Source organism: Falco cherrug, chromosome 13, assembly GCF_023634085.1.
Source record: "Falco cherrug isolate bFalChe1 chromosome 13, bFalChe1.pri, whole genome shotgun sequence".
NCBI lineage: Eukaryota > Metazoa > Chordata > Aves > Falconiformes > Falconidae > Falco > Falco cherrug.
In genome coordinates this window covers 20527101-20553505 of record NC_073709.1, presented here as the reverse complement: position 1 = coordinate 20553505, position 26405 = coordinate 20527101, and the positions used below count along the sequence as shown (strand labels likewise).

The 26405-nt window shown below is 41.9% G+C and overlaps 2 protein-coding genes across 6 annotated transcripts in view; one reads left to right on the top strand and one right to left on the bottom strand.

The window, feature by feature from the left end:
- ABCG5 (ATP binding cassette subfamily G member 5) overlaps positions 1-11489 on the bottom strand; it is a 28396-nt gene extending 16907 nt beyond the window's left edge. Inside the window, exons 1-10 of one of the 3 annotated variants that reach the window (XM_027801165.2) lie at positions 11435-11489; positions 10286-10407; positions 9727-9863; positions 9410-9508; positions 8316-8448; positions 6816-6955; positions 5550-5679; positions 2062-2275; positions 1562-1767; positions 571-709 (exon numbers count right to left, since the gene is read on the bottom strand). In XM_027801165.2, coding sequence (XP_027656966.2) covers positions 571-709; positions 1562-1767; positions 2062-2275; positions 5550-5679; positions 6816-6955; positions 8316-8448; positions 9410-9508; positions 9727-9863; positions 10286-10307 — 1220 coding nt within the window. In that variant the 5' untranslated portion in view covers positions 10308-10407; positions 11435-11489. Of the gene's footprint in view, positions 1-570; positions 710-1561; positions 1768-2061; positions 2276-5549; positions 5680-6815; positions 6956-8315; positions 8449-9409; positions 9509-9726; positions 9864-10285; positions 10408-11074; positions 11328-11434 lie in introns of those variants that run through there. The other 2 variants (XM_027801164.2, XM_055725443.1) reach the window with 2 other exon arrangements.
- ABCG8 (ATP binding cassette subfamily G member 8) lies at positions 11445-26405 on the top strand. 3 transcript variants are annotated; one of them, XR_008734885.1, is made up of 13 exons: positions 11445-11722; positions 13112-13216; positions 13970-14126; positions 16101-16339; positions 16752-16884; positions 18549-18818; positions 20665-20830; positions 20918-21010; positions 21905-22104; positions 22225-22301; positions 23667-23934; positions 24509-24602; positions 25093-25210. XR_008734885.1 is itself a non-coding variant. In XM_027801162.2 (13 exons), the coding sequence occupies exons 1-13, from the start codon at positions 11492-11494 to the stop codon at positions 25228-25230; spliced, it is 2205 nt and encodes a 734-aa protein (XP_027656963.2). In that variant the 5' UTR covers positions 11445-11491; the 3' UTR covers positions 25231-26405. The 3 variants fall into 3 exon arrangements, 2 of the variants coding, with proteins under 2 accessions (XP_027656963.2, XP_027656964.2); XM_027801162.2 differs by having other exon boundaries at positions 24475-24602; positions 25093-26405; XM_027801163.2 differs by lacking the exon at positions 25093-25210 and having other exon boundaries at positions 24509-24620.

Sequence of the window (26405 nt, the reverse complement as noted above, 5' to 3'; positions counted from 1 at the left end):
CATTTCATCACCCCAGTCTGAGGTACTACTTCACAATGATACAAGGAGATTAATGTACTGCGGGGGAAAAAAGCCAGCTTTACTATCAAACCCTTTCTCCCACTTTCACAAATCCACTTTAATGCCTTTCTCTGGAGAGTGGAAGAGAGGGGTGCAGATCCCATCACTTCCACATGCTGTAGCTAAACCCCAAATGTCCCAGTAAATACGAAGCTTTGGTACTGTCACATACCTACTGCTGTCTTCCTCGCTTTCTTTTTTCTCTTTTTTTCCTCTCTTTCTAAATGTCATGTAAAATAACACCTCCTGGTTTTGGTGTGACATAAAAATGATAAATGTTCCAGGCCCATTAAAACTTCCCAAGCTACCTAGAGGACTGGTAATGTGCTTACTCTGAAGGTGTTTTAACACTGCCTGGAAAAGAAGGACTAAAAATTTCCTTATGCTCTCTCTGTAATCATTCTGAGAGACAATAGCAGAAAGCCATGCCAGCGGGCCTGTTGCTGACATGGGAATTGCAGCTGCTAAGAAAAAGAAACTAACAATCCAATAGATGGTACAAGTGCTTACCAGTATATAAAAGTGCTGAAAATCGCCACGCTGATGACACTGAAGGGCAGGAAATGTACTATGTAAGCCAAAAGCATTTGCCACTTCTTATACAAGCCATCTTTACTTTCTTGGTCGCTGATAGCACGTAAAGGTGGGACTGGATTAAAAGTATAAGAAAGAAATTAAATCACTATTGAATAAAAAGGACCAAGACTTGTTGCTAGCAAAAATGACCCGAAGCACACAGACAACCTTGAGAATATATCAGAAACACTGTCTAAACCAGTCTGATCACTTTTCCCCCCCACTATAAATGCAAAACATGCTCCCTGCAGGTTGCAGAAGTTGGTAAATTTGACGAAAGAGGCCTATTAAAGACATGAAAAACCTGCCATCACTGGATAATTTCTTGAAGTGCTCTGATCTCAAGGTGATGACAGCAGTGTATGTTCCCTGCATGAGCAGAACAGTTTTTAGGGCTGTAAATAGAAACTACTGTTTGTCTTGGTATGGCAGGTTTAAGAGAAATACCCTCTAAGAAAAATGTAATCACCACATAGTACTCTTAAATCTAATCATGCTTCATTGATGTCAAGCTGGTTTGTAGTTCTGTCCTTCACATGTCTTTGGTTTTGATCTCAAATTGTTAACTACAGACCTAGACTTTCTCCTGCCTTTATAACGCTACACACAGGCAAGTTAAGGGCTCTTGCACAGCTAAAAATGAAGCCTCTGTACACAGGCCAGCTGTAAAATGGAGAGGCAGGGATCAGGGCTCATTCCTTAAGTGGAGTAAACCTGGAGCCCCTCCGATGTGCTAATCTTTTTCTGTGGTGTGACGCTTCCTGTTGCTTTGCCTTTGAATTTCATGCTTCTCTATCAAGTGTGACATTACTTAAAACTGTTAAGATCCTTTAAATTACTATCTTCAATAAATTCTTTTTCCTATATATAAAATAGGGCCAGCAATAACTGCTGCTGCTGCACATAATACCGGACAGAAACTCACAAAGGGCAACACCATTGAGCATCCCTGTGTAGGGGGGGGCACTCACGCACTGGTAGACAAGCCCCACACGGTCCTGCACAGCTCCTTTTACCAGGTCATTCTTTAGTCTCAGAAGGAAAAATGCTACAAACAAGCCAAATAACAGATTCTGGAGGAGACGCATGATGATGCCTATCTTATCTCTGGAGAAGTTCCTTGTTGTCCTCCTGATAATGAAACAAAACAGTAACAGTGTACTTGTTAGCTATGACTGACCTACATGTTGGGAGGGTATTTAGCTTTGAACAAATCTTACACACACAGTGTCCACAGAAAGGTACAATATTAAAAAAGACACAAGTACAGTGGTAGACTAAAATAACCAAGAAAGTGCATTGGGCGGGGGGGGGGGGGGGGGGGGGGGGGGGCGGGGGTGGGTTGAGGGGTGAAGCCAAAAGATTAGTGGATGAGAAAAACAATTTTTCTTTAAAAAAAAAAAGGGGGGGAAAAAAAAGGCTTACCGCAAAAGAATCCATAATTTGTAAGAGGCACTGGGTGAATCTCTGTTTTTGAATGGTATTGGTGGCAGCTCTTTCATATGCTTTGTTCTTTCAATGGCTGACAGTACTTTGCTAAAGATCTCTGAGTTTTTGTAGGCTGATACAATTATCTGAACCCTACTGTATGTTTCAAGTTCACGTTCCTTGCTTCGGGTGTCCACAGATGTCAGATCCACTGTAAATTTACAAACTGTTTACTACATATACACATCACTTTCTCTTTACATCTCTTCCCCCCCCTTGCAACTAACACCTCCTTGTCTCTATCCCAAAATCTTCTATCCCAAAAAAGCACCATTAAAAGTATTCAAGGTGTCTTTTACTCCTCCTTTCCGTTAGAAGCAGCATGAATGAATAATTGTGCAGCCACAACAAATCTCTTGCGTTTTGTGGCCTCTGTAGGACCCTGAAATTCGAGTCCTTTATGTGGAAACACAAGGAGTGAGCAGCGTGCTGGTCAGACCTTTAGCGTTCTCCTTGCACAGCAAAGCGCTGTGTAGGTGAAGCAGTACTGCTGCCGAGAGCAAGGCAGAGCACCAGCTGAGGGTGGACATTGATGAGGATGAAGAGAAGTATTTCTCATTCTCATGTATTTCTCAGGTTTTCAGGCAAATGCTCAGACACGGCTCCCCTGTTCCCCTGTCCTCTGCCTGCTCCTCCATAACCACGGAGCTTTATTTTTTAGTTAGTCTGAGCTCATGCTGCAGAGACACTGCTCTTCTCTACTTGAGCCGTTACAGCATTGTTGCACTGGGTTTCATCCACCTCCTTCTCAGACATACTTCTCCTTTAATGTGAAGTCAGAGGGTGTTCAGCAGGCCAAATTCCCCTTGCAGGCTCAGCCCCAGCTGAAGAAAATACTACTTACTGCCATGGAACTTATGAAAGGCAAATACTTCACAGACTTAATGTTCCTTTCTAATGAATGTACCTATACCTATCCCCGACACCAGCAGTTCTTTTATTGGCAGATGGGAACTTTGTGTGTGCTATTGGCCCAAGTCATGTGGATTCAGCGATAGTGCTAAAATGCATTAGAAATTTCCCTTTTCCCTGATAGCAATGAATTATCTAACATTTCAAAAACTAGACTGTCATTCTCAGGAATAGCTGTACTTCCAGATTTTTTAATTACTCTTCTACATCTGATGTCTATCCTGGTTTCGGCTGGGATAGAGTTAATTTTCTTCTCAGTATCTGGTATGATGCTGTGCTTTGGACTTAGGATGAGAATAACGTTGACAACACACTGAAGTTTTTAGTTCTTGCTGGGTGGTGTTTATACCAAGTCAAGGACTCTGCAGCTTTTCCTGCCCTGCCAGCAAGAAGGCCGGAGGGGCACGGGAAACTGGGAGGGGACACAGCCAGGACAGCTGACCCGAACTGGGCAAAGGGATATTCCATACCACAGAGCGTCGTGCTCAGTCTATAAACTGGGGGGAGCTGGCTGGGGGCCGCCGATCGCTGCTTGGGGACTGACCCGTCATCGGTCAGTGGGTGATGGGCAATTGTATTGTGCATCACTTCTTTTCTTTTCCTTTTGGATTTTATTCCTCTCTCCCTCTCCTTTTCATTACAATTGTTATTGTTGTAGTTGTTATTATTATTTTATTTCAATTATTAAATTGTACTTAGCCCATGAGCTTTACCTTTTCCCTGAATCTCCTTGCCATCCCGGGGCGGGGGTGTGTGTCTCTGTGTGTGTCTCCAGTGACTAAACGGCTATGTGATAATTACTTGCCAGCTGAGGTTAAACCGCAACATCTTCATCACGTATTTATTCCTAAGGTTTCTGTCATCCTTCGATTTCAGTCTTACAGTGTTATGTTCAACTTCAAAATACAATTTGAACAAGAAAAAAGGAGGCCTTGTCCAAGAAGACTCTCGATTTGTCCTTAAAACCTGAATTACACTTATGAATACTTCCCTGGTGTTCTGAGAGCTCAAATTCAGCAGATTTTTCTTTAATAGTAAACATATCCAAAATGAAGTCTTCATATAAATATGTATATCTGAAATGCAGACATGCTGCTTAAAACTTGGCCACTGTGATTTGCTAGAAGCCAAACAGGAAATAAATGACAACCAGGTGTGTTTGAAAAAAAATAACAACACCAACTAGTCACTAGACCAAGCAGCTATTGCCTACCATGCATTAGTACTTTTTTTAATAAACAGAACATGTGACATTTCAATAATATAGTCCACACTCAATACATAGGATCTATTTTCCTCTGCTGTTGGTGTAAATTATATCAGAATCTGTCCTTCATTCACATCATTAAATCATACAAAAAATATAAACTACCAATTTTCCAAAGACTAAATATTCTGATGATTCTTTGCTCTAAACTGTATTTTTTCCTTTTCTTGTCACATTCAAAGGTTGACATTTGAAGAATGCAGTACTCTCTTTACCAAGCTTTTTTAAAAGTGGGTCTAAATCTCAAATTATCTACGCTATTCAAGACTATTCAAATTCATGAAGGCAAAATTATCCTCACTGTCACAGCAGTATTTTCAGCTTCATCCCATTCCAGCTTCATGTCAACAACCATCCTCTCTTCTCTCTGAGTTTAGGATGCCATCTAGACAATAGGAAAACGCTGCCTCCTCTGAATGCAGCTTTTTGGATTGGTCAAACTCCCTGCTTAACGCTCAGCTAGTATCGTCAGCAGTCAGTGTACATACTAGATTTAAAAAAAATACGTACATGTATGTATATGTGTACACGTACATGCACACATACAAACACGTACACATTCTCTTCAAATGTGTATCTGCATGGACAGGTACACGGATGCCCTGCAGCAAAACCAAACCCCATTTCCAAATCTCATGCTCATGCTTTTTTTACATCCTGAGTTGGTAAAACAGTACTCCAGCTTTTGCCAGCAGCTTGTTGTCGTTGTCTCCTGAAGCACTGGTATGTTCTGCTCCAGTAGCTCATCCTGGTGAGTACTCCCTAAACTTTCAGAAACCTCAGACTCAGAATCTCTGGAATTTGATGCCTCAAGTCATCCCATATTTATTCTACCTCCTTCCCTCCAGGCAGCAGCTGTTTTCAGTTGCTTAGCACCACAGTCCGTAAGGGCATGGGACTTTCTGCAGTTTGGAGATCAAATTGATTTTCCAGCATCCAGGGGACACCCACAGGGAGATGCTATCAGCAATCCACAGGTTTCACTAAGCTGGGATTCCGTTTTTAATTTGTAGTTTACTCTTTTCTGCTGTGTTTCAGACCTACCGCAAACTTTTGCTGTTTCATGGAGTCAGCGGAGGTTACATAAGCCCAGTCCTCTCTCTTCGCTGACCTGAGAATAGTTACAAACTTGGGGAATAATTCAAACACATGTTTATCTCTGGGAAAACTTTGATCTGGGGAAGAAAACAACATTTTTGCCTAAAGGAAACACATATTTTAATCAAAACAACTTAGACAAACTTACCATAGAAGTCAAAAGGATTTGATTGTTCAGGGCAAGAATAGCCACAGTCACCAAAAAACGTGATCATTTCCATTGGGTTCCCACAGAAAACCATTTCTCCGAAGCTCATGATGGCTATTTTGTCAAATAACTGTGGGAGGCAAATTTAATATATTAGCAATGTGTACTGAGAAGTGCATTAATTCTTGAGTACAGCTACTGTCTTGGTAATAAAAATGCTTTGACAGGATGTGTTTTGACAGCTTCAAACTTCCTCAGTATATTTCTCTCAAAGTTAGTTTGTCCTTTCTTTCACTTCTCTCAGTGGTTATGCAAGATGACACATCTTTAAGCACTTAAAACTGGTAGTTCTCAAAACTGTCAGTGACAGCAGCATACAGAGGTAATTCACAAACAAAAAGGGGAGCTGTGGCCTCTTGACGTCACTTCTAATGCACCTTCCCTTACTGACTGCCCTCCTTTGGTGCTTAATAGCCCCAGTCCATAAAGTCCCCAAATTGTTGGGAAGATTAACCCGAAGTGCTTAAGGACTTTAAGAGCACTGCTCTTTGGGTGAACATGTGCCAGGGCAGGGTTCACACCAGCTGTGATCAATCCATGTCCCCAAGGCACCAAGACTGCTTTCAGTCCAGAAGAGCACAGTCACTCGCCTCTGGCTTCATGACCACTTCGACTCAATTCAGTCTGCCACTGAAGATGTGCCTTGCAGTCACGTGGTGGGTGGTGGATGTGTCAGAAGAGCAAAGTGTGAAACAGTGATGGGAAGGCACAAATGCTTTCCCTAGCACAAGCCCTCCAAGGCAGGCCTGCCTCACCACGTGACCAAGGTATACTCACATCGCTTGACACAAAAAAGAAAAAAAGATGATTTTTTTTTTCCTTTCCATTCTAAATCATGGCTTTATCTGTCTCAAATGGCAAGTGTTAGTGAAATATAAATATGTAAAGATAAATAAAGTGCTCGTATTTACAGTGCCTGCGCACATGGGAGATTTACACATCTTCTCCCAGTGTTTCTGAATTGGGAAGCTGCATAATGCAAACATTAGGCACACAGGCAGTGTACGTACTGTTTTCACAGGACAGTATGTGTCCCAAAGTGTCCTGTGACTGGCAGAAGGCCAGAGCTATGAAGTTCAAGACAAGCCTCTATATATGCAGGGTGGAAGGAAGGGAGCCTTTGAAGGCAACTATACTGGATCTTGCACTTTTATCCTACTAGAAAGCCTGGGAAAGAAAATCAAATAGTGATTAGACATCATTCACCCTGAAGAGTTCTGAGCGAGGCTGATGAATTGTAATAATCACAATCCTGTCTCTGTGTGCAAGCTCTGAGAGAAGCGAGACAATCTGGTTTGCAGTCAGGCAGTCCAGCCCTGTCGTTGGTTCATCTAGTAACATGACCTCTGTGAAATGACAAGGAATAACATTAAAACGCAGGTAATGGGGGAGCAAATGTTATAGATTCTGCCTTTCCAGCTAATTTGGCAAATAGTGTAGAAATTTCTTTACATTTGAAGTTCCACATGTAAAGCAGAACATGCATTGATATTGCCATGATGTGATCTTTCAGGTTTAGTTACCTTTAGTGGTTCAGTTTCAATGACTAGAATATGAACATAAAACACAACTACAAGATCAGAGTATAATAATTTTTTTCTAAGTTCAGGTGAAATCTGAAAATTACCAAAATACATTTCATGTATACATCTGCTTCTAAGAACAATAATGATAATTACAAATGTAAATATAACTGACATAATTAGCTAGAAGTTGTAACTTGAATTAAATCTATATGTACACACAGAATTTGTTATGAACAACTAAGTCTTATTAAAATACAGCATATGTAATTCCACAGATTTGTGTGTGTGTACACTACATTTTCTTCGTTATTTTATTGCACATGGAAGGGTAAAAGTTAGTAAAATCCATTATTTTTACATAGATAAGTCACAGCATGGAAGAGGGCAGTTAAACCTTAACCAGGACCAAGGGGGCGGAAAACTTTCTCTATAGGTTTATCTACACAGAATTACTACAGTGTTTACTATAGAGTTTAGTGAACTTAATGAGCAACAGCTACACCCAATGAACTCTCCAGGAGTCACAGTAGCAGTGATACACTTCACTTATTTAAATGCTCCTTCCTGCCTGGTAACCAGGTCTAGCACATCTGCACTACCATGAGGACTCCAGAATCCAACAAATGCATGCCATACATTCGCTCCATACGATTCTGGCACCTTGAAGAAACTATCTCAAAACGGACAGAATTTAAGTGCTGTTTCCCATGGCTAATTGTTCTAGTTAGTCTGCTTTGGTTTACCAAAATTCTGTGGAATATTTTTGGCTCTAGAAGGTACGTGGCGCTCACACATACATGGCTAAATGACAGCTACTTCACTACAAGGCTCAATGCTTTATATGAATGGCTCTAATACACTCAAAAAATACGAACAGGCCACAATCAACATTTCATACACAGGAAGGGCAAGCCCACAAAGATTTAAAATGGATAAATGCAAGTCTAAACCTATGTTCACTCCCTGAGATTTTAAAATTGTCTACTTTCTGAGATCAAGTAGTAGATTAGTGGCAATCCTGAGTTACTGTTAGTGCTTTTCTGTCATTACTAGACTAGCTTTTGCTGAATTACAGAATATAAATGTTTTTGTATTTTAAAGTGGTTTATGGAGGCCCATGGTAGGAGCACAAAGTGACATTGCTTTGTTTTATTTTGAAAATCCATGCAGTGGTACTTACTGGGATTTTGTAATAGCTGGGCTGCAATTGAAACACGACGCCTCTCACCCCCAGATATTCCTACAAAATTACGACTTCCAATGACTTTGTCAGCAATGTGGCTGAGACTCAGCTCAGCCATAACCGCATCTACCTAAAAGATAATTACAATTTAGAAAGACTAAACACAGTCCATTTCAGACATCTGTGTGCAAAATGAAAAAATGAAAGAAAAAAAGACATAATTTTAAGCTATGGCTTTTCCAATATGCCACTTGCATCCACTGAAAGCTATCTGGCCTCATTTCTATTTTATTATTTTTAATATATTATAATTGCTATTATATATTATAATTACTATTTTTAAATTTTTATTTTCATGTATTCTGAAATGAGTAGACTTTCAGCTTCAGTTGATGTTAAGAGATGAACAGTTCAGAGGTGGGACTAGAAGTTAAGATATGAAGCATAATGTACTGGTCTGGCTTCCAAAATAAAGAAGCAGAAACGTACGTCAATTCTGCAGAATTGTAAAATACCGAGTGGAAGACAGGTGAGGAGAGAAGACAGAGAGCAAGAGCCTTAGGTCAGGAATATCCAATCTTTACTCTCAACAGCGGGCAAAACCAGATCTGAAACACACCTATTTTATCAAGAAAGTAGCTTGGTAGGGTACTTATTAGACCAGTATTTTTTGGAGCTGTTCTGGTTACTGAGAGATGTCCTACAGGAGACAGTGTCAAAGTCATTTCTGCTGTCCAAGAGACTTGCCAGCGCACATGGCCCCAAACACCCCAGAGAACTGGGTTTCCCAGCTGGCGAAGGGGAACTGATATCAAGGAGTACCAAGAGCAGCATCTCCTGCAGGAGTAACTGCTGCAGCTTTGGGTGGGAGAGTTTTGTCCCTGGGGCATCAGCACAAGCCCCTTGAAGAGGCGGGGCACATCAGAGACCTTGTGTCCTACTCCTCAGCAGGAAGATTTCTCCCCATCTGCAGAATGAGGATTACAAAACCTTATAAAAGTAAAACACAACCAGGGATGGAAAGTGCTGCTGGTGAAAGCATTACATGACATCATGTCTGCCTTTCTGGTGGAAGATGATAAAATACAGACCTTCTTGTTGATTAAGTTGTTGGAGCATTTCTGAAGAGTTAGTAAAGCGGTGTATGTCAGAGACTCTTGTATGGTGAGGAAGCTTAACAAAGTGTCACTCTGAAAAAAAAAGTGACAAGGAAGGAGGAGTTAGCCCTGTAGTAATTAAGATCTTGCTCACACAACTTCCATCCATTCATTCATAGGATTTATTAACTGCTTCGTACCAATTTTATTAGTAAATTCATAGTCAGATTACATTACCCCATTACACTAGCAACTTTACTTTCTTTACATGAGAGGAAGCACAGTACACAAAAATAAGTGTAGAGATCAACCTGGGGCACATAAGAGAAGCAGTCTCTAAACTCTTCCTTCTTCAGCTGACGTCCGTTCACATACACTTCACCAAAGAAGTTGTCTTTATGTCCCAGTCTTCCGGATATTGCATCCAGAAGTGTGGTTTTCCCAGATCCTTTCAAACAAAATAAATTAATCATGTGATGAGATGAATTCTAGGATTTCAAGAGTAGTACCCTCACTTTGATGGAAACATACGAAAAGAAGAAAGTATTATTTTTCTTAGTAACAATAGGTCCTGAAAATGCAGTTAAGGGGAATTAAATGGGAAACTTAGAATGTGCGTAAATAAGCATTTAATTCATACAAATTCACACTTCATACTGAAACATTTTGGTTTAGAAGCAACCTTATCTTTTATTGAAGTTGTAATTGTTAGTTAAATGACAGAAGATTGAACTCTGAAAACCAAGCAAAGGTTAAAATCAGCTGCAATTTCATTATTTAAAACACAGACCTCAGTCACATTCATACCACTGTGGAAGTCACTGGTATTAACTCTGATCTTATGTCTTTTAAAGTATTGGAATAACTTACCAGAATTTCCTAAAATCCCCATAATCTGGCCACTCTCTATGTGAAATGAAACATCCTTAAGTATTTGCCGGGTCCATTTTTTATGATACAAAGAAAAGTTCCACCATGGGCCAACACGCTCTCTTGGAACACAAACATCAAAAAAGATTAAATAGAGAAGACTTAAAACTTTTGTATAGAGCAAGCAAATGGTTTGTAGCGACTTGCATCATGTGGGATGAGAGCCTGCAAAGATTTTAAAATATGGGGCGGGGGGGAGGGGGGGGGAAATCAATCAGCCTTCACCCCCTCATCCCCCTCAGGCTTTAGCATTATCTGGAAGATAAAATGAATTCTGAATGGATTTTTCAGAATGACTGCTACGAGGCTTTCGGACTACAACCAAAAGTGGAAACAAATGGACCTTTGCTCGTTGTTGACGTTTGCCAGCCATTAACCCCCCTGACCATTTCCTTAGGGCCTCCCATCGCCCTTCTGGCAGCAGCAAGCGAGGCGGTGGGAAAGGGCACAATCTTTGGGAATCTCCCCTAAAGCATTTCCTTCAGAGATGTGTGAAGAACCGTTGGACCCTCTGGGGGCCAGACTGGCCCCGACCCCCTCAAGCCGTGTACCCTACCCCTGCGGTGGGCAGCCCAGCACCATGAGGCGGGTGGCTTGGCAACGTCCCTCCTGCTTTCCTGGGCTGAAGCCAACCCACAGCCCACCGCCCCGGCCCCTCTGCCCTCGGTCCCTGGGCTCAGAGCAGCTCCTGCCGGGCAGGGCTCACCGCGCCGCCCTCCCCAGCCCTACCTGATGGTGTAGGAGACACCCCGGACACTGATGCTGTCGGGGGGCTGCGCCGCGGCCCTCGCCTGGCCTGCCTGCCCACCGCTGCCGCTGCCCTCCGGGGTGGCAGACACTCTGCCCGCCATCCTCCGGTGCTGGGACCCACAGGCTCCCTCCCTCACGCTGCTGGCCAGGGGCCTGGTGCCGCCACCACCACCATGCCTCCCCCGGCAGCCAGCAGGGCCCGGGTCGGAGCAGGTCGCTGGCCCTGGCACTCACCACCCAGCTGGGCAAGTGCCTAAAAGAAAACAGAGGGACTCCTCTTCCTTTTTTCCCCCCGAGAACAACTGACAGGCAATTAGCTGAAGCCACTATCTGATGTACCTTTAGCCCGAGCTGTTGCAGTCCCAGAGGAGGGGAGTATTTCCCTGTCCGCGGGAAATGTCCCTGTACCAGCTGCAGAGGCACAGCACACCGGGGGAAACGGGGCTGCAGCGAAGGCACCTGGAGGGCCCTGAACTCAAAACCAAGAGGATTCCCGCAGCTTTCAAAGAGCCAAGAGTCAAACTACCGCAGAGAACGAGACCTTGCGCCACCAGCATGAAGGAAGCCACTGAAAACCTCTCTCTGGACGGTGCCGGCTGGAGCCAGGTGGCACACGAGGGCTTGCCGGTGAGTGAGACCTGTGGGGAGCAGGGGGGGACCCGCCGGGCTCAGCCACCCGCAGCCGCAGAGCTGCCCGGAGCTGGCGGAGGAGCTGGTGGAGGCGGGCGACCAGCCTGCCGACTGCGCGTTCGCAGGCAGCGAGCCCTGCTCCTCGTTCCAGCCCTCCTCCCGCTCCGCAATGGGGACCCGAGGCACCCTCACCCCCAGGGACCCTGGTGCCACACAAACTGTGCTCAGATGCCGTGGCAGCGGAGCTGAGGGAGGGCACCCTCAAAGACATGCACGGAGCAGAAAGTCCCTGAGCACTGGGACGGGCTTTCCCAAAATGTGCCTTTGGGCTGTAAAACTGGCTGCCCCTGTTTGCTGCGGAGCACCTGCTTTTTTAAAAATTAAGTTCAAATTAAGCAAGAGCGTAGAGTGCTTTGGCAGTGGGGGGAGTTTGGAAGGCTTTAACATGGCTTTTCAGGCTGCTTAGCGTCAAGTTGCTTTCTGGGGTGTATCTAGGCTGAAAAGGTTAATCAGCCTCGTTTGCTGTGAGGGTGGGAGGTGTACACAAGAACTGTGGTCACCATCTGCCAAAGATACCACAGGCATGGGTAGAGTCTGCTACACAGGGAACAGGTACGTTTGCCTTGGCTAGGGTATGAGCCCGACTCGTAGGAAAAGCACAAGGCTGTGTGAGAGATGTGGCTGTCTGGAGTAAAAGCTACAGATGTACGCACAGAATTAAACCCAAAGCCAGAAAGCTGCCTCAACAAAGACTTCGTAATCGCAGCTATATGCAGAAGATTAACCAAGCCAAGTAGAGAGTCTGTTATTTTAACTGGTATCTCAGAACACAAAGTTCCAGTTGACAGCACTGTGAATTTAAAAAAAGAGAAAAAAAGACTGTGCTTGCGGTTGCACACCTACTTGTTCGCAAAGCCTCCAAGTTAACGAGTCCCTGTGGAATTCAATAATGAACTTACTTTCAGTGAACCTTAAGTTTTAGCTGCCATAACTTATAAATTTAAATATGTGCCATTTTGATCCAGTAGACCAACATTGTTGAGACAGTACTTTTTTTCCTCAAAAACAGAAAGAGACCAACCTCTTTCTAGTGGCATGACATGTATCTCCATTTTGAAAGTGATTTCATTTAAACTGAAAGCAAACAGAGCATAGCACAGCATGTTTGGCCCTCGTATATGCTGCTAGAACAAAGTACATTTCACGCTGATTAACAGATAACTCATTTCAACCCTTCAGGCTTTTGCACTACTGTAACTCATCAACAATACTGTTATATCCCATAGAATATCTTTCCCTTTGTGGTTCACCTTTTCTGAACGCAAATTTTAACAGCACTTCAGGTATTGTAATTAACTATGGTAATTAACCTAATAACTTTTCCAGACCAATGCCCAGGATACTATTTTTTGCTCTGAAGAAGATAACAGCCTGTATTTCACATACAGTGGAAAATCAAATGTTCTCGAGGTCAAAGAACTCAACTACCAGGTAAAAGTTGTAATTTATATACCTCCTTCAGCAGGGAGCATACCCAGCAACTCCTGTTTCTATATGCAAGCTATTTTAAAAGCCGAACAAAGCTGAAGTTCACAACCAGAGTTCACACAGTGAAATACACAGTTTTGTGAGCAGAATCATGATTTTGGCTGCAATACTGACAACAGGCTAAGCCTTCCGTTGTAAATATATCTAGTAAAGCTGGGGGATAAGACAGGGAAAGGCATCTGTTTCTAGGCTCTGTTTTTTCTTAGTCTTGAGCCAAATTATTCCTCTGAGAGCTGGGGCAGAGGGACTTTCTGTCCAGCTAGGGATGGTGGGAGCCCTTGCTGACAAGAATGAGTATGTGGAAGGAGACAACGAAAGGATGACTAAGAAGGAGGATTTCAGGGAACCAGTGAAATTTTTCATCTTGCTTTGTGCCACCACGGCATCTGAAGTAGATTTCACAATTTTCAGTTTTGTCTAATTTCAAATTATATTACAAAATTTAAACATTTAAAAACTACAATAGCAATAAATTACTAAAGTAACAGAGGACAGAGATGGCTTTAGTGATTAATAGAAAAAGCAGCAAAGCATGGAAACCATACTTGGCTGCAAAAGAACTTTTTTCCCCCATGTATTTCTGGACATTAACAATATTTTAATATATACTCTGCTTCTAACATCATAACTTTGAAGGTATTTATCGCTAAATAGTTTATTCTTTGAATCGAAGGGACTTGTTTCTTTCTTTGTTAGGTTAACACAGCATCCCAGATTCCCTGGTATGAAAACCTTGCGCACATGAAAATGCCCTGGACATGGAAATCAGATCCCCATTCTCATGTGTCAATAATCCAGAATCTGAATTTAAAAGTTCAAAGTGGTCAGATGCTAGCTATTATAGGAAGCACTGGTAAGAACAAAAAAATTTCATTATTTGAGCAACTTTCAGATAAAACATACACAGCCAAGAGCAATAACCTGCAGTCTTTTGAATGGTAAAATCTGGTTAAGAAGCAACTATTGGAAATGTGTCACTTACATACACTCTTTAAAATGTATGAGGAAACGAAGAATGAGACTGGGGAGAAAAAAATAACATTTACTTTCAAAACCAATTTTGTTATGACTGGTACACATTTGGTAGTTGTTTCCTGAGTTGTAGTGGGGTATGGTTATAACTGTGACCTGCAGTCCCAGTTCTGCTGTGCATGAATCAGCTTCATGGCTCAGATTCAAACCAGGCCAATTGCAGACCTTATGCAGTAACATAGCAGACAAATGAGGCCAGACCCTGTAAGAAAGTCAGCAGTAACTTGCATAAGCATAACCAGAAATTCCCTTCAGACTGAAACAATTTTAATAGGATAAACCACTGCATTGGGATTTAATTAAAAGAAACTTACGGAGAAGAAGAGATAGTTCCTCTTCTGTTTGGCTTTATGCCAAATGGGTCTCTGCTTTCTTACCTCTCTCTCTTTTTTTTTTCCTTTTTTTTTTTGGCATTTTCTGGTAGGACTGCATTAATTTTCTCCAGGGTGAGGCTGACTAATGGAGAAAGAGCTTACCCCATGTGGTTAGCTCAGTCTAAGCTCATCTAGGGGGGGGAAGAAGTAGACACATGACCTGTTAAACTGCAGCAAAAAGTACTCATACTTTGGACGTAAACACCCCCATGCTGCGTCCCCACTTACATCAGGTTAGCTCCGTGATTCAGTGAAGAAGCTCTCTCTCAAAGGCAAGGCATATTTGCCAAAGAAGTTTTTAACTTTATTTCTACAAAAGACATTTTTTTTCCCCCATTGCCATGGGAATTTTTTCTTAGTGCATATCCTTAATGTAATTGAAGTTGTACCTTAGAAATTCTCTCAATAATAAAAGGAAAATCTTGTGATGAAATAACATATTGAGTTATAGATATAGCACCTTTGTAAGGTAACATACACTGAGCACAAACCCCTTTCAGCAAACTAGTCAAACTATTTCTAAAAGCTGTTTATCATCTTTTTCATCAAATGCCTTAGGAAAATGGATTAAACTGCTGATGGGTTTCACATTGTCAATGGCAATCAATATGTCACTCTTAAATAGAGCAATACGTGGTTTACAGATGGATGGGTTTCTTTTTTAAAATGTATATATTAAGAAACAGGTGTGGAGTTAATCTTTCAACAGGGAGACTAGAAATAAATGACATCTAATCATAATAAGAGAGCTCTGTGTGTTTACATACAGTATCACACAGCAAAAAAGAAAAATTCATTTGCTATTTAATTCCAAAGCAGGTGTTGTTTTCATTGTTTTACTTTTCTTACCTCTGAGTATGAGCCAGCTTTTCCTAATTATTTAAATTACTTTTTGTCTTATTTCAGTCATAATAATTTTTATTTCAGTCATTGTTAAGATTCTTATTGCTTGTATAATCACTCAGCACCTTAGTCACTCAGCTGTTCCAGCTGCTGTTTCTGAATTCACAATTCCCTCTACAAAGCAAGCTCTTGCCGAGCATTTAGGCACCAGCCCTGCAGCCAGCACAGGACACCACCTTCCACCTGTGTTTCCAAAGGGAAAGACAGATAACAGGAGGACAAAGAGATCTCGTTTCTTGAGTTCATGGTGCTATCTGCAATGCTCAACTACCCAATTCTGTTGAGAAATGACAAAGGTTAAAGCCACATATTCCATTCCAGAGGAGATTTCCTGAACATGAGCTTATAGTTGGTGTTTTCTTTCAAGACCATTCTGTCTCTGTGGTTTGGAAAAGGTTCAGGAAGCATTGGGGAAAAGGTGTTAAAGAACAAAAACTTCTATCCTCTGTCTGTAACTAAATCACTTTTCAAAATGATTCCTTGGAAATTAATCTAATTTTCAATTTCAATTTTTCTAGCTGGTGGAAAGACATCCTTGCTTGATGTAATAACCTGCCGGGACCATGGAGGCAAAATCAAGTCCGGTCAAATCATGATCAATAACAAACCCAGCACTCCCCAGCTTGTTAGGAAATGCATAGCACATGTGCGGCAGGATGACCGACTGCTCCCTCACCTGACTGTCAGAGAAACATTATTGTTCGTTGCCAAACTGCGCCTTCCAAAGTTTTTTTCAGACTCGCAAAGGAAAAAAAGGGTAATTAAGCTGTTGCAAAAAAATAAAGTTGTCAAAAATGTGTCTGACAGGAATTATCCAAGAGATCCTGTGTGTTTGGAGTCAGAACAGCTAATCTGGCATTTTTTAATGTAGATTATGAATTATAACGCTTTTTCTTCTTTCACGACAGAAACCAGCAATTGTTCAAAAGCTCATAAAAAATGACAATCTAGAGAAAGCATGAGAGGCTGAAAGAAGAACTAAATTGCTGATCACTGAGTCTTTTTCAACGTTATCTCTAAAATGAAGATTTGTTTTTAAGTGTCTCATTCAGTTACCACTGATGTATCAGATGAATTTTAACCACATCAATCGTATTTTCAGCTTTATCTATGGATGAATGTGCAAATAAACTCTTGCTTTATCTCTGTTACCCTTCGGATCCCCTCAGGTAGAAGACGTCATAGCAGAACTACGATTGCGTCAGTGTGCAAACACCAGGGTAGGGAACGAGTATCTCCGTGGTGTTTCAGGAGGTGAGAGGCGGCGGGTGAGCATCGGTGTGCAGCTCCTCTGGAACCCAGGTAGGCAAAGCCCTGACACTTTCCTTGTGCCAGCCACAGACCACTGGGGGAAATGGGTCAGTACACGAAGACACGAGCTTTCAGGTAAGATTCATATAGACGGTTGCCCCTGGAGCAGCTCGAGGTGTTCATACTCGGGACACTTAACAGGTTTTGCACCAGTTAGACACAGTAACCACATGCTGGTCCATTTGCTTAAATTGAAATCAGTGCTGATCACAGATAACACTGTAATTATTACAGTAATAATTTCTTAAATGGAGTGCTTCAGCAGCCAACCTGCTTTCACTTTTGTCACCTTTGCTAATGAAAGAGCAGTGACAGAGCCAGGCAGAGCCCACCTGGGAGCCTTCACCCATTGCTCTCCAAAACCACCATCACTCAGACCACTGAATGTTGCCTGAAGTCACCCTCACAGCAGTGCTCTGCTTTGTACATACAAGCATGAGGTTTGTTTTTCATCTGACCGCATGCCACAAGTTATTTTGGAAGGCTGCTGGCCTATTATAACATCAAAATTGCTTTCCTCTCCAACACAGCCTGTTTACATGTGAAATTTTAACAGGGAAGGTCATTTCCTTGGCTGTATAGTCAGTTGTGCTCTTGTGCAACTCACTGACATAGCTGGTTCATGCCACAGATGAACTACAAACTTCCATTGTCTGCAGTAGAAGCAAAATGTGAGGCTAGATCCGTAGCTGATTTTGCAGGACCAAATCCCCTATATGCTCTTATATATATCAAAACCACTACTAATCTTGGCTGAGCCGGTTGTTGAGCAAGATTTCGCATCAACTCTTCCACTGGGAAATGGATCTGAGAATTTTTTGTTTGTATGAAGTTATGTTTTTGTAATTATGGGGAAAGCAGAAGTCTTTTTTTGTAAGAAGTGGTGCTCAGGAATAGATGTGCTGGTACTAAAGTGAAAAATAATTAGTTCTAGGAAATATAAGTAAATCTTTATTTACGTTTCAAACGTGTTATGCCTCTCAACACAGAAACCATGTCTGTATACAGACATTACCTTGTGCTGATTGAGGCCACTGAGTTCTATAATAACACAAGCACTGCAAAGTAATAAAACACTTTCACGTTTATAACAAACAACTGCAAGGCAAACAAAAAAATGCAGACGTGCATATCTCATATATATGTGCAAACAGGTGCAAAATAGAGCACAGGCTGGGAGGAGGAGGAACTATCTAAATCAATACCATGTGAGTATTTACACAGGAACAATGCAAGAGGTTTAAATATCAATCATTTAGATTAAAACATTTTGGTAGGCAGGATACAAATTGAGTACGACTGTATTAATTAATATTCATGTACATGATACTGGTACAGGCAGTGCAAAACTGCAGAGAAGAATGTACATTTAATAAGGAACCTTAATCTGCATCCCAATGAAAAATAAAGAAAATTCTTGTTTCCAGTGGGAGCAAGATAAGGTTTAAAATAATTACTCTTGGTCATCACGTTCAGTAAGATAGTGGAAGCAACTGCCATTGTGGAATACTGTGTGATGCTGGTATGAAATATACTTTGGACTTTAAAAAAAAGCAATATATCAGTGAGATTTCATGCACTAGATATCTCACTTAGAATATATTTTCCAAATCAAACATTCTGCTTTCCGCAGCTAAACTTATTGTCTTTGGCAGGAATACTCATACTTGATGAACCCACATCTGGACTGGACAGTTTTACTGCACATAACCTTGTGATAACGTTATCCAGACTGGCCAGAGGAAACAGATTAGTTCTTCTTTCACTTCATCAGCCCCGGTCAGATATCTTCCAACTGTTTGATTTAGTTCTTCTGATGACTTCTGGAGTCACTGTCTATTGTGGAACAGCTAGAGACATGGTACAATATTTCACAGAACTAGGCTATCCCTGCCCAAGGTACAGCAATCCTGCGGATTTCTATGGTTAGTATCAAGCACTGACATAAAAAAAGGTGCTGGAAATCATTTGCTTTCATAAGTGTATCAGCTAAGATTGATTTTTATTGACCATAACTCTTAGAAATGCCTTATAACTGACTCGAATCAATACTGCAGCAGCTTCAGTTTTTAGTAAGATCCTTATTTGTCAGTACAGGAAACATAACAAAAACAAGAGGTATGAACAAAAATCAAGTTTAAATAATCTTCCTTCTAACCCTGCCAGGTGTAGCAACTCTTCCCCATGTTTAGCAAGCTTATTCCCATATTCCAGCCAGTTGAAACTTTTACCCTCACTGGGAAAGACATGGGTGAACTGATCAATTGTAGCCCATTCTCTGACTTCTGAGTCAAGAAACGTAGGAAGCTAGTTTCCCAGGACAAAGAATAACACACACCTGGAACACTAAACAGGAAAGAGGAGTGCTGCCCAATGGAGCACGTTGGAAAGGAGAAAACCAAAACCAGAACGGCAATTCTTTTATTCCTTTTCTCAAAGAACATTAACTACAAGGTTTCAAATCCATTCTCCTTCTGGTTTTCCCAACATGCAAAGGGAACCTGGCCCTGTTAAACTAATGACAGTAGTCTCTTGCCACAGAGACTGGTTCATGTCCAGCCCTTAGGTCTTTGCACTCAAGTTGGCTAGGAAACCTTGTACAGACACCAACCTCAGTGCTCTGGAGTAACCTCTTTGGCTGCGCCTATGTGGCAAGCAGTGTCAGCTCATATCAGCTGTGCAGAGATAAACAGAAGTTAACCTCAGTGTCAAGCCCTGCAAAAAGACCTTTGTCACCACCACGGTTCAGAGCAGTCCTCAGCCAAGTGCAGCCTTGAGGAAGGCTTGCAGCACCCCAGTAAGGGAATGGAGAATATGAGGCAGTTCTGGGGAAACTTGTAGCTACAGCCTGTGGTTACAGAGACAAACCCCTAGGACATGAAGATGGGGAGGGATGAGAAAGGGAGGTCATTCAGCAGTATGCATGGAGTCAGTACCCACAGGAAGAGAAGAGAAATATGGGAGCAGGAAGGTGGAAGTGGTAGAGGACGCCACAGCAAGAAGCAGCACCCGATGGAAACACACCAATGCTGGCTGTGTGTCTGACAGAGAAACAGGAGAGCGTGGCAGAAGGGAAGAGGTAGCACAGATTGCAACTCATTCTCATGAGTCCTGCTGAGTGGCTGAACAGAGGTGATCAGCCCAATGTAAGGAGTTATGAAATGTGCAGCGGTAGTTCTCTCAGAAAGCATCTGCAAAATGTCAGGTACTGTCACTCTACGCTGAAGGTCAGCATTGGAAAATACTATTTTTGTTTTGATTTTTAAAAAAAGTTCATTTTGTGAAGTACATAAAATAATGCTAAGTCAATTATTGTTGTTGCTACTATGTTGCCCTTAGATAATATTATTGTTGGGCTTTCTCAGTATCAGGTAAAGTTTATGGCACTTCTGTAAGATACAAAAGAAGATGGTAACTACCATTTTGCAGATGGAGAAAAAACCCATATGATTTAAGTTAAAGTCACAAAACAGATTGTAAATGCCTACATGCCAGGAAGGGAATTCAAAGTGTTTATTGTCAGCACCCCTCCCAAGCCAATATTAAATTTAGATAAATTGGAAATAGTGTTTTACAATACTATAATAAGCACTGACGAAATCTCTCAGTGATTCATTGAATGACTAGGTAAGAAACATCTCCCAAGACAAAATACACATTAACAATCTGTTCTTCACTAATGACCTAAAGTAACCTCTGATTCTAAATGCTCTGATTCACAAAGTTCTCACATCTGTAGCATGTGGCCTCATGTCAAATAATGTCTTACAGTTGACTTGACCACTATCGATAAACAGACTGCAGAAAAGGAGATGGAAAGCCAAGAAAGAGCAAATACTCTTGCCAACTTGTTCCTAGAAAAAGTCAAAGATTTTGATGATTTCTTATGGAAAGTTACTGAAGGAGACAATGTTGCAACTAGATTCAGCAAAGAAAGGTAAAGAAAAGCGCCACACAGCAGATCTGGAATAACCGCTACAGCCTGTGCTGATTTCAGAGTTTTTTTCTGTTTTCTTTTGGGCAGGTCCCATTTAAATTCAGAAGAGGCCATCAACATGCCTCACCATTCAAGTGATCAGTTACCAGGAGTCTTAAAGCAGTTCACTATATTATTAAGGTAACCTTATTTTTAACATAAACAGTTATGTAGCATGCCCATTTGTATTTTAAAGCATAAGAAAAAAGCACAAAATGAGAACTGACTGCATGCTGAAAGTGCAGAGCTAGTTTCAGGCCTGAGCAAGCCGTAGATCGGAGATGGGGCTGTACCAGCTCACCCCAGCCCCCTGAGCAGGACAGCAGCCAGCCAGATGTACAGCCCCACCTTCCTGCCCCAGGGCTCCTTCCAGACACAGTCAGCTCCAGCTCGCATCACTGGGAGCTCGTGGCTTTCAGGAGCAGCAGAAGCCTCCAGAATCAGGAACACATGTCACAGATTTGGGTACTGCCATTCCGATACCCACACTGAAGTGAAGCGTGGTGATTCAACCCTCAGCAAGCCCAGGCAGCCGCCCGGTAGGTTCAGGCATTGCCATCTTCACACCTCTGCCTCACATTTGAAGCCAGGAGGCTTCACTGATTATGGCCAGCATAGATGAGTATTGCAGTTGGGTCTCACGCATGTGTACTCAAAAGAAACACGATCAACTAGTTTAATACATGTAGAACACCCCTACTGGTATCAGCTGTTGTTAGTGTACGCTACAGGTCCTTACCAGAGAGACTTCTGTTACTGATGTAATTGCTTCTGTGTCTGAAATCAAACTGTCCCACCCCTGCTGCCTTTCTTCAAGCTTTCAGCATTTCAGACCTGAAATACTAGGCGGCTACAGATGCTCAATAGCTTTGATTAGGCAAAATCCTTTACAGAAACAGACAGCCCACCTCCCGTCCTACTTAAAGTCAGCAAGTTCCACAAACTGATTTTAGCAGAGCATTTGGGACAACGCATCTGAATATTACCAGCATTAGTAAGTACTGTACCTTATGGTCAATGTCGCTGTTTTCCTAGTCGTCAAGTTTCCAATGACTTCAGAGATCTTTCAACGTTATTAATCCATGGATTTGAGGCCCTTCTCATGTCATTATTAATCGGATTTTTGTACTATGGCCATGAGAAAACCAGACTCTCTATTCGTGACACAACAGCCCTGTTGTACATGATAGGTGCACTAATCCCATTCACAGTGATTTTGGATGTTATTGCCAAATGTAAGTGTCAGTTTTCTTGTAAATGTTACAAGCAATCAAAATCAGAAAATTCCTAAATCAGTGAAAAAATTATTAATGCAACCCTAGGACGAAACAAACCTGTTTCTTCGCACCCTGCAGGTCATTCAGAGAGAGCTATGCTTTATCATGACTTGGAAGGTGGAATGTACTCTGTTAGCCCGTACTTCTTTGCTAAGGTAATTGGTTTTGTTGCCAGGGAATACCAACAGCTGGCTTTAACGTTATAAAACACAAACAAACCAAAGCCTTGTTGTAAAAACGTTCACATTCGTATCAGACTTTGTTCTTCTGTGTCTGCCAGCTAAGGCTATCATTCTTGCTTTCTTGGCATTAATGGATTAAACCTCACACTACTTTAGCTCCATTGCCATGAGCCATGGCTGACACCCCACCCCAGGAAAGCCAAAGAAGAATCTTTCACTGGGTTGTTTGGCCAAAATTTGAGAAATCTCAACTCAAATTTGAGGGTTTCGAAAGTTTTACATGCATATTTCATTCACTGAAGCATCTTTGAAAGTTTGATTACATCTTGATCTTTAAAGCAAAATACTCATATTAAAATACTAAAGCAAAGGTAAAACAGAAATAATAAAATGCTAACTGTGACATTTCCAGTAGTTGTTTAGGCCTGTACTGGTCAGAGACAAACAATTGTATTAAATGCATAAAAAGCCAGAGTTTCTGGAAATAAATGTAGGACTTTGAAAAAATTACATTCTCTTTTTTTGAAAAGGTTTAGAATAATCCCTTCTTTGTGATGTTGCCACTGTTAGATGAGTTCTGCCTGCCATGGCATCTGTAATTTAGGTTTCCATTTCTGCACAAGATTTTAAATGCTTATTAGTGGTTGCCAGAGAAAAATATTCTTTGCCTTGTGTCACAAAACTTGCACGTTATTCATAGAGAAATCGATGTAATTTGTTACAGCCTTAGTGGTAGAGGATAGTAGCAACCTCTTTGGGGAAAATAATACTCTCTATAGGTATCTTTAGATATTTGAGAAAATCCTAAGCATGTTTTAGTTTTACAATGACTTAAATAGTTACTAACCCGACTGCCCTTGGGACAAAGTGGGGAAGTGACCAATGGCCAAAATTGTCTCAAATTTGATCTCACACTAGGTTCAACCAAGTTTGGACAAAACATGCAGTTGCCATGAGTCAGTAACTGTATCACTGCTATCAAGCACACCAGTTCTGAGGAAAAGTGAAGAAAATTCTTAGAAGCTACCAAAACTGTAACAAAACAAGACATCTCACCTGTAACAAGAATCCTCTCAAATTAACAATTAGTCATAGGAATTGTCACAACTGGAGAAAAAACTAGTGAGGATTTCGATTTCTGTTGTGAATTGGTTTCCACTGACAACACCTGACAGGGAGATGATTGCATTCTAAAGAAGCATCTCCTGTAGTTTCCATAAACAGTCCATAAGTCCATTAAGCTGTATCTCAGGTGGTTTTGTAATTATTATTCAACTTCCTTCCTTCCTTCTCTTTTTTTTTTTTTTTCCGTTCTGTTTGTTTTTTCTTCCTGAACAGATTTTAGGGGAGCTCCCAGAACACTGTGCTTTTGTTATAATTTATGGGGTTCCTATCTACTGGCTAGCAAACCTTGTTCCTGAACCAGAACATTTTCTGCTGAACTTACTCTCGGTGTGGCTGGCTGTGTACAGTGCCCGCGCGATGGCACTTTGGGTGGCAGCACTGCTGCCAACATTACAGCTCTCAGCCTTCTTTGGCAACGTCCTTTTCACATCATTCTACCTGAGCGGTGGTTTTGTGATAAGCCTGGAAAGCCTCTGGACAGGTGAGACAAATGTCCCACCATCCCTCTGAACTGAAACATCGATGGCTTTCATCAGCAACTGGTGGTTGTGAGGCTGAGCATGTCCTGTATGGGAAAACTCAGCTTGATTCCTACCTTTGCAATTACCTTTTGGGTGGTGATGGTGGAGTCAGAGTGTTCCTTTCCCATCAGTTTCTCCACCTGAGAATGAGGTAACAAGAAGTTTGGTCAAAAAAGCACTAGTGAAAGGCTCGATTCTTACATGGTTGCTAAAATTTTCAACAAAGATAACTATATTCAGTAGATCAAGACTGAGTTCAGTGAGAGTTGACACTGGGAGTTTGAAAGGTACAGATACTAGCGCTCTCCTAATTTTTGATCTCCATGTAACAATATAAAGTATATTTTGCCCGATAATGAACTGTTATATATTTTTAGTCTCTGGTTGTCAAGAAATTAGACAAACCTGCTGTGTTTGGCAGCAACACAGCAGTTTTTGAGGTCTCAAGTCTTGTGTATGTGTATCAATGTCTGTCTGTCTTTCTGCCATTTTTTCCCCAGTTCCATTTTGGGTTTCCAAAATCTCTTTTCTCAGATGGAATTTTCAAAGCATGATGCAAATCCAGTTCAATGACTTCACATATGAAATGACTGTTGGAAATACTACTTTTCAAATACCAGGGGAACTTGTAAGTCACTAATAAAAATTCTTACAAACATTTGATAACCAATTAGAGCGCTAGTTATATGCCTGTAGATTTAAGTAGATGTTGTAGGCCTCAAATTTAGCAACCAATACGTGACATCATGTTACACTCTGTATATTTTACATTTGTCCCTATAGCAGTTACTCCTGTTATGCCTTTATTTTTAGTGGAAAGAAAAAAAAAAAAAAAAAAAAGAAAAGAATAAAGGGCAACCATTTTCTACACAAGCCCCAACTACAGTTGTTCAGAAGCTGAACCGAATTCCTCTGAAATACTGCAGCCACCAGACACGGCATCGCTGTCGCCAGCTATCGAACCACTCTGAAAGCAAGAAACCCAGTAAACGCAGTAAAAAAAAGAAACGCAGCTGGAAACCCAGTAGCAGGGGCCAGGGGAGCTCACACGTGAAACACACTTCACAGATGCAGCAGGATAATTTTGGGTCCATTTTTTGCATTTTCTGCGGTTACAGGTCACCGAGGCTCTGGACCTGAACTCCCACCCTCTCTACGTCAGCTACCTGGTCCTCGCTGGCATCGTTTGCAGCTTCCTGCTTCTGTACTACTTATCTCTGAGATTCATCAAGCAGAAATCAAGCCAAGACTGGTAACAGCAGACCAGGCAGAGGGGGCAGCAGGTTGCGGCGGCCCCCGGCAGCCCCCAGGGACACCCCCCGGGTGCTTCTGTCCCCCGGCAGGCGGGCGGGGCGCAGGCGGGCGGCCGCCACAGGGTGGCAGCAGAACTCCAGCACTGGGACTGACTGCAGCCCTGGGGGGGGGGGAGGTTTGGGGGGCTGGTTGGTTGGTTGGACACTGGGATTTTACAGGTGACAAGACACTTATGAGTTCTTCACACCCTGAAACATTCTGAGATTTGGGCCACCGATTTGTAAGGACCCAGCCCACACTGTAGAAGCTGATGTTTTCGCCTGGCACGTTCGAACACAGGGCGATCACATACCGAATTCGGAGCAGGGCTGGCACGCACAGAACGCTACTTTCCGTCGCATGTATAACATGCAGCACTCGTAAGAACAGTGTAGAGGAAAGCAGCACTGAAGGTTTCACTGATGCGCCAGGACAACACACAAAGATGGAAAACCCAACTGTTAACTATTCTGTGTCATTTCTAATTGCTTATCTGTTTAAAGCTCTGCCTTTGTGTTCCAGTTAGATGCTGTTCATGCCCTAAACGGGTATTTACTCACCAGGTAATAAAGAAAAACATCGCACCTTCTTGGATTTATTTTTAAAGTATAACTAGAATAGTATCAGAAAACAGTTTCAGTTGGAAGGGACCTTTAAAGGTCGTCTAATCCATAATCACGTATTTCTCCGTGGCAATACAAATCACAGCAACGAGCCAAGTTTGGTTCCTAAGATTCTCAGGTAGAAGATACCAAACAGACCCTTTGGTAATTAAAAATCTAATGATGCAATCTGTGAAAAGCTTGTAATTGTGCACCTAGTTATGCTCAGCCATAAGACACAAATGCCTAGAAAATGAGTAACAGTAAATGAATGGCTGTTAATTCACACACAGACATGGTAAGTGCATGTGCAGATTAGGTGTACAGGCATTGTGAGCATAGGATTAGCTTGCTTCATTTTAACTGTTTGGATGCGTACCTCTGTGCTTATACCCACAGACCCAAAGTACATCAGAGTCTACTTACATGTTGCATGCAGTGGAAAAATCCTAGTGTAATCGGCTATAATGCCCCAGATACTGTTATGTAAATCCCTCTTCCTTTATTATTATTTTTAATAAATAAGCATGAAAGTA

Coding starts and splice junctions, on each gene's coding strand:
- ABCG8 (XM_027801162.2), top strand. CDS start 11,492: ATGTCCCTGTACCAGCTGCAGAGGCACAGCACACCGGGGGAAACGGGG. Junction 21,011..21,904: donor CAGTTCACTATATTATTAAG/GTAACCTTATTT, acceptor CTGTTTTCCTAG/TCGTCAAGTTTCCAATGACT. Junction 24,603..25,092: donor TTCAAATACCAGGGGAACTT/GTAAGTCACTAA, acceptor CTGCGGTTACAG/GTCACCGAGGCTCTGGACCT.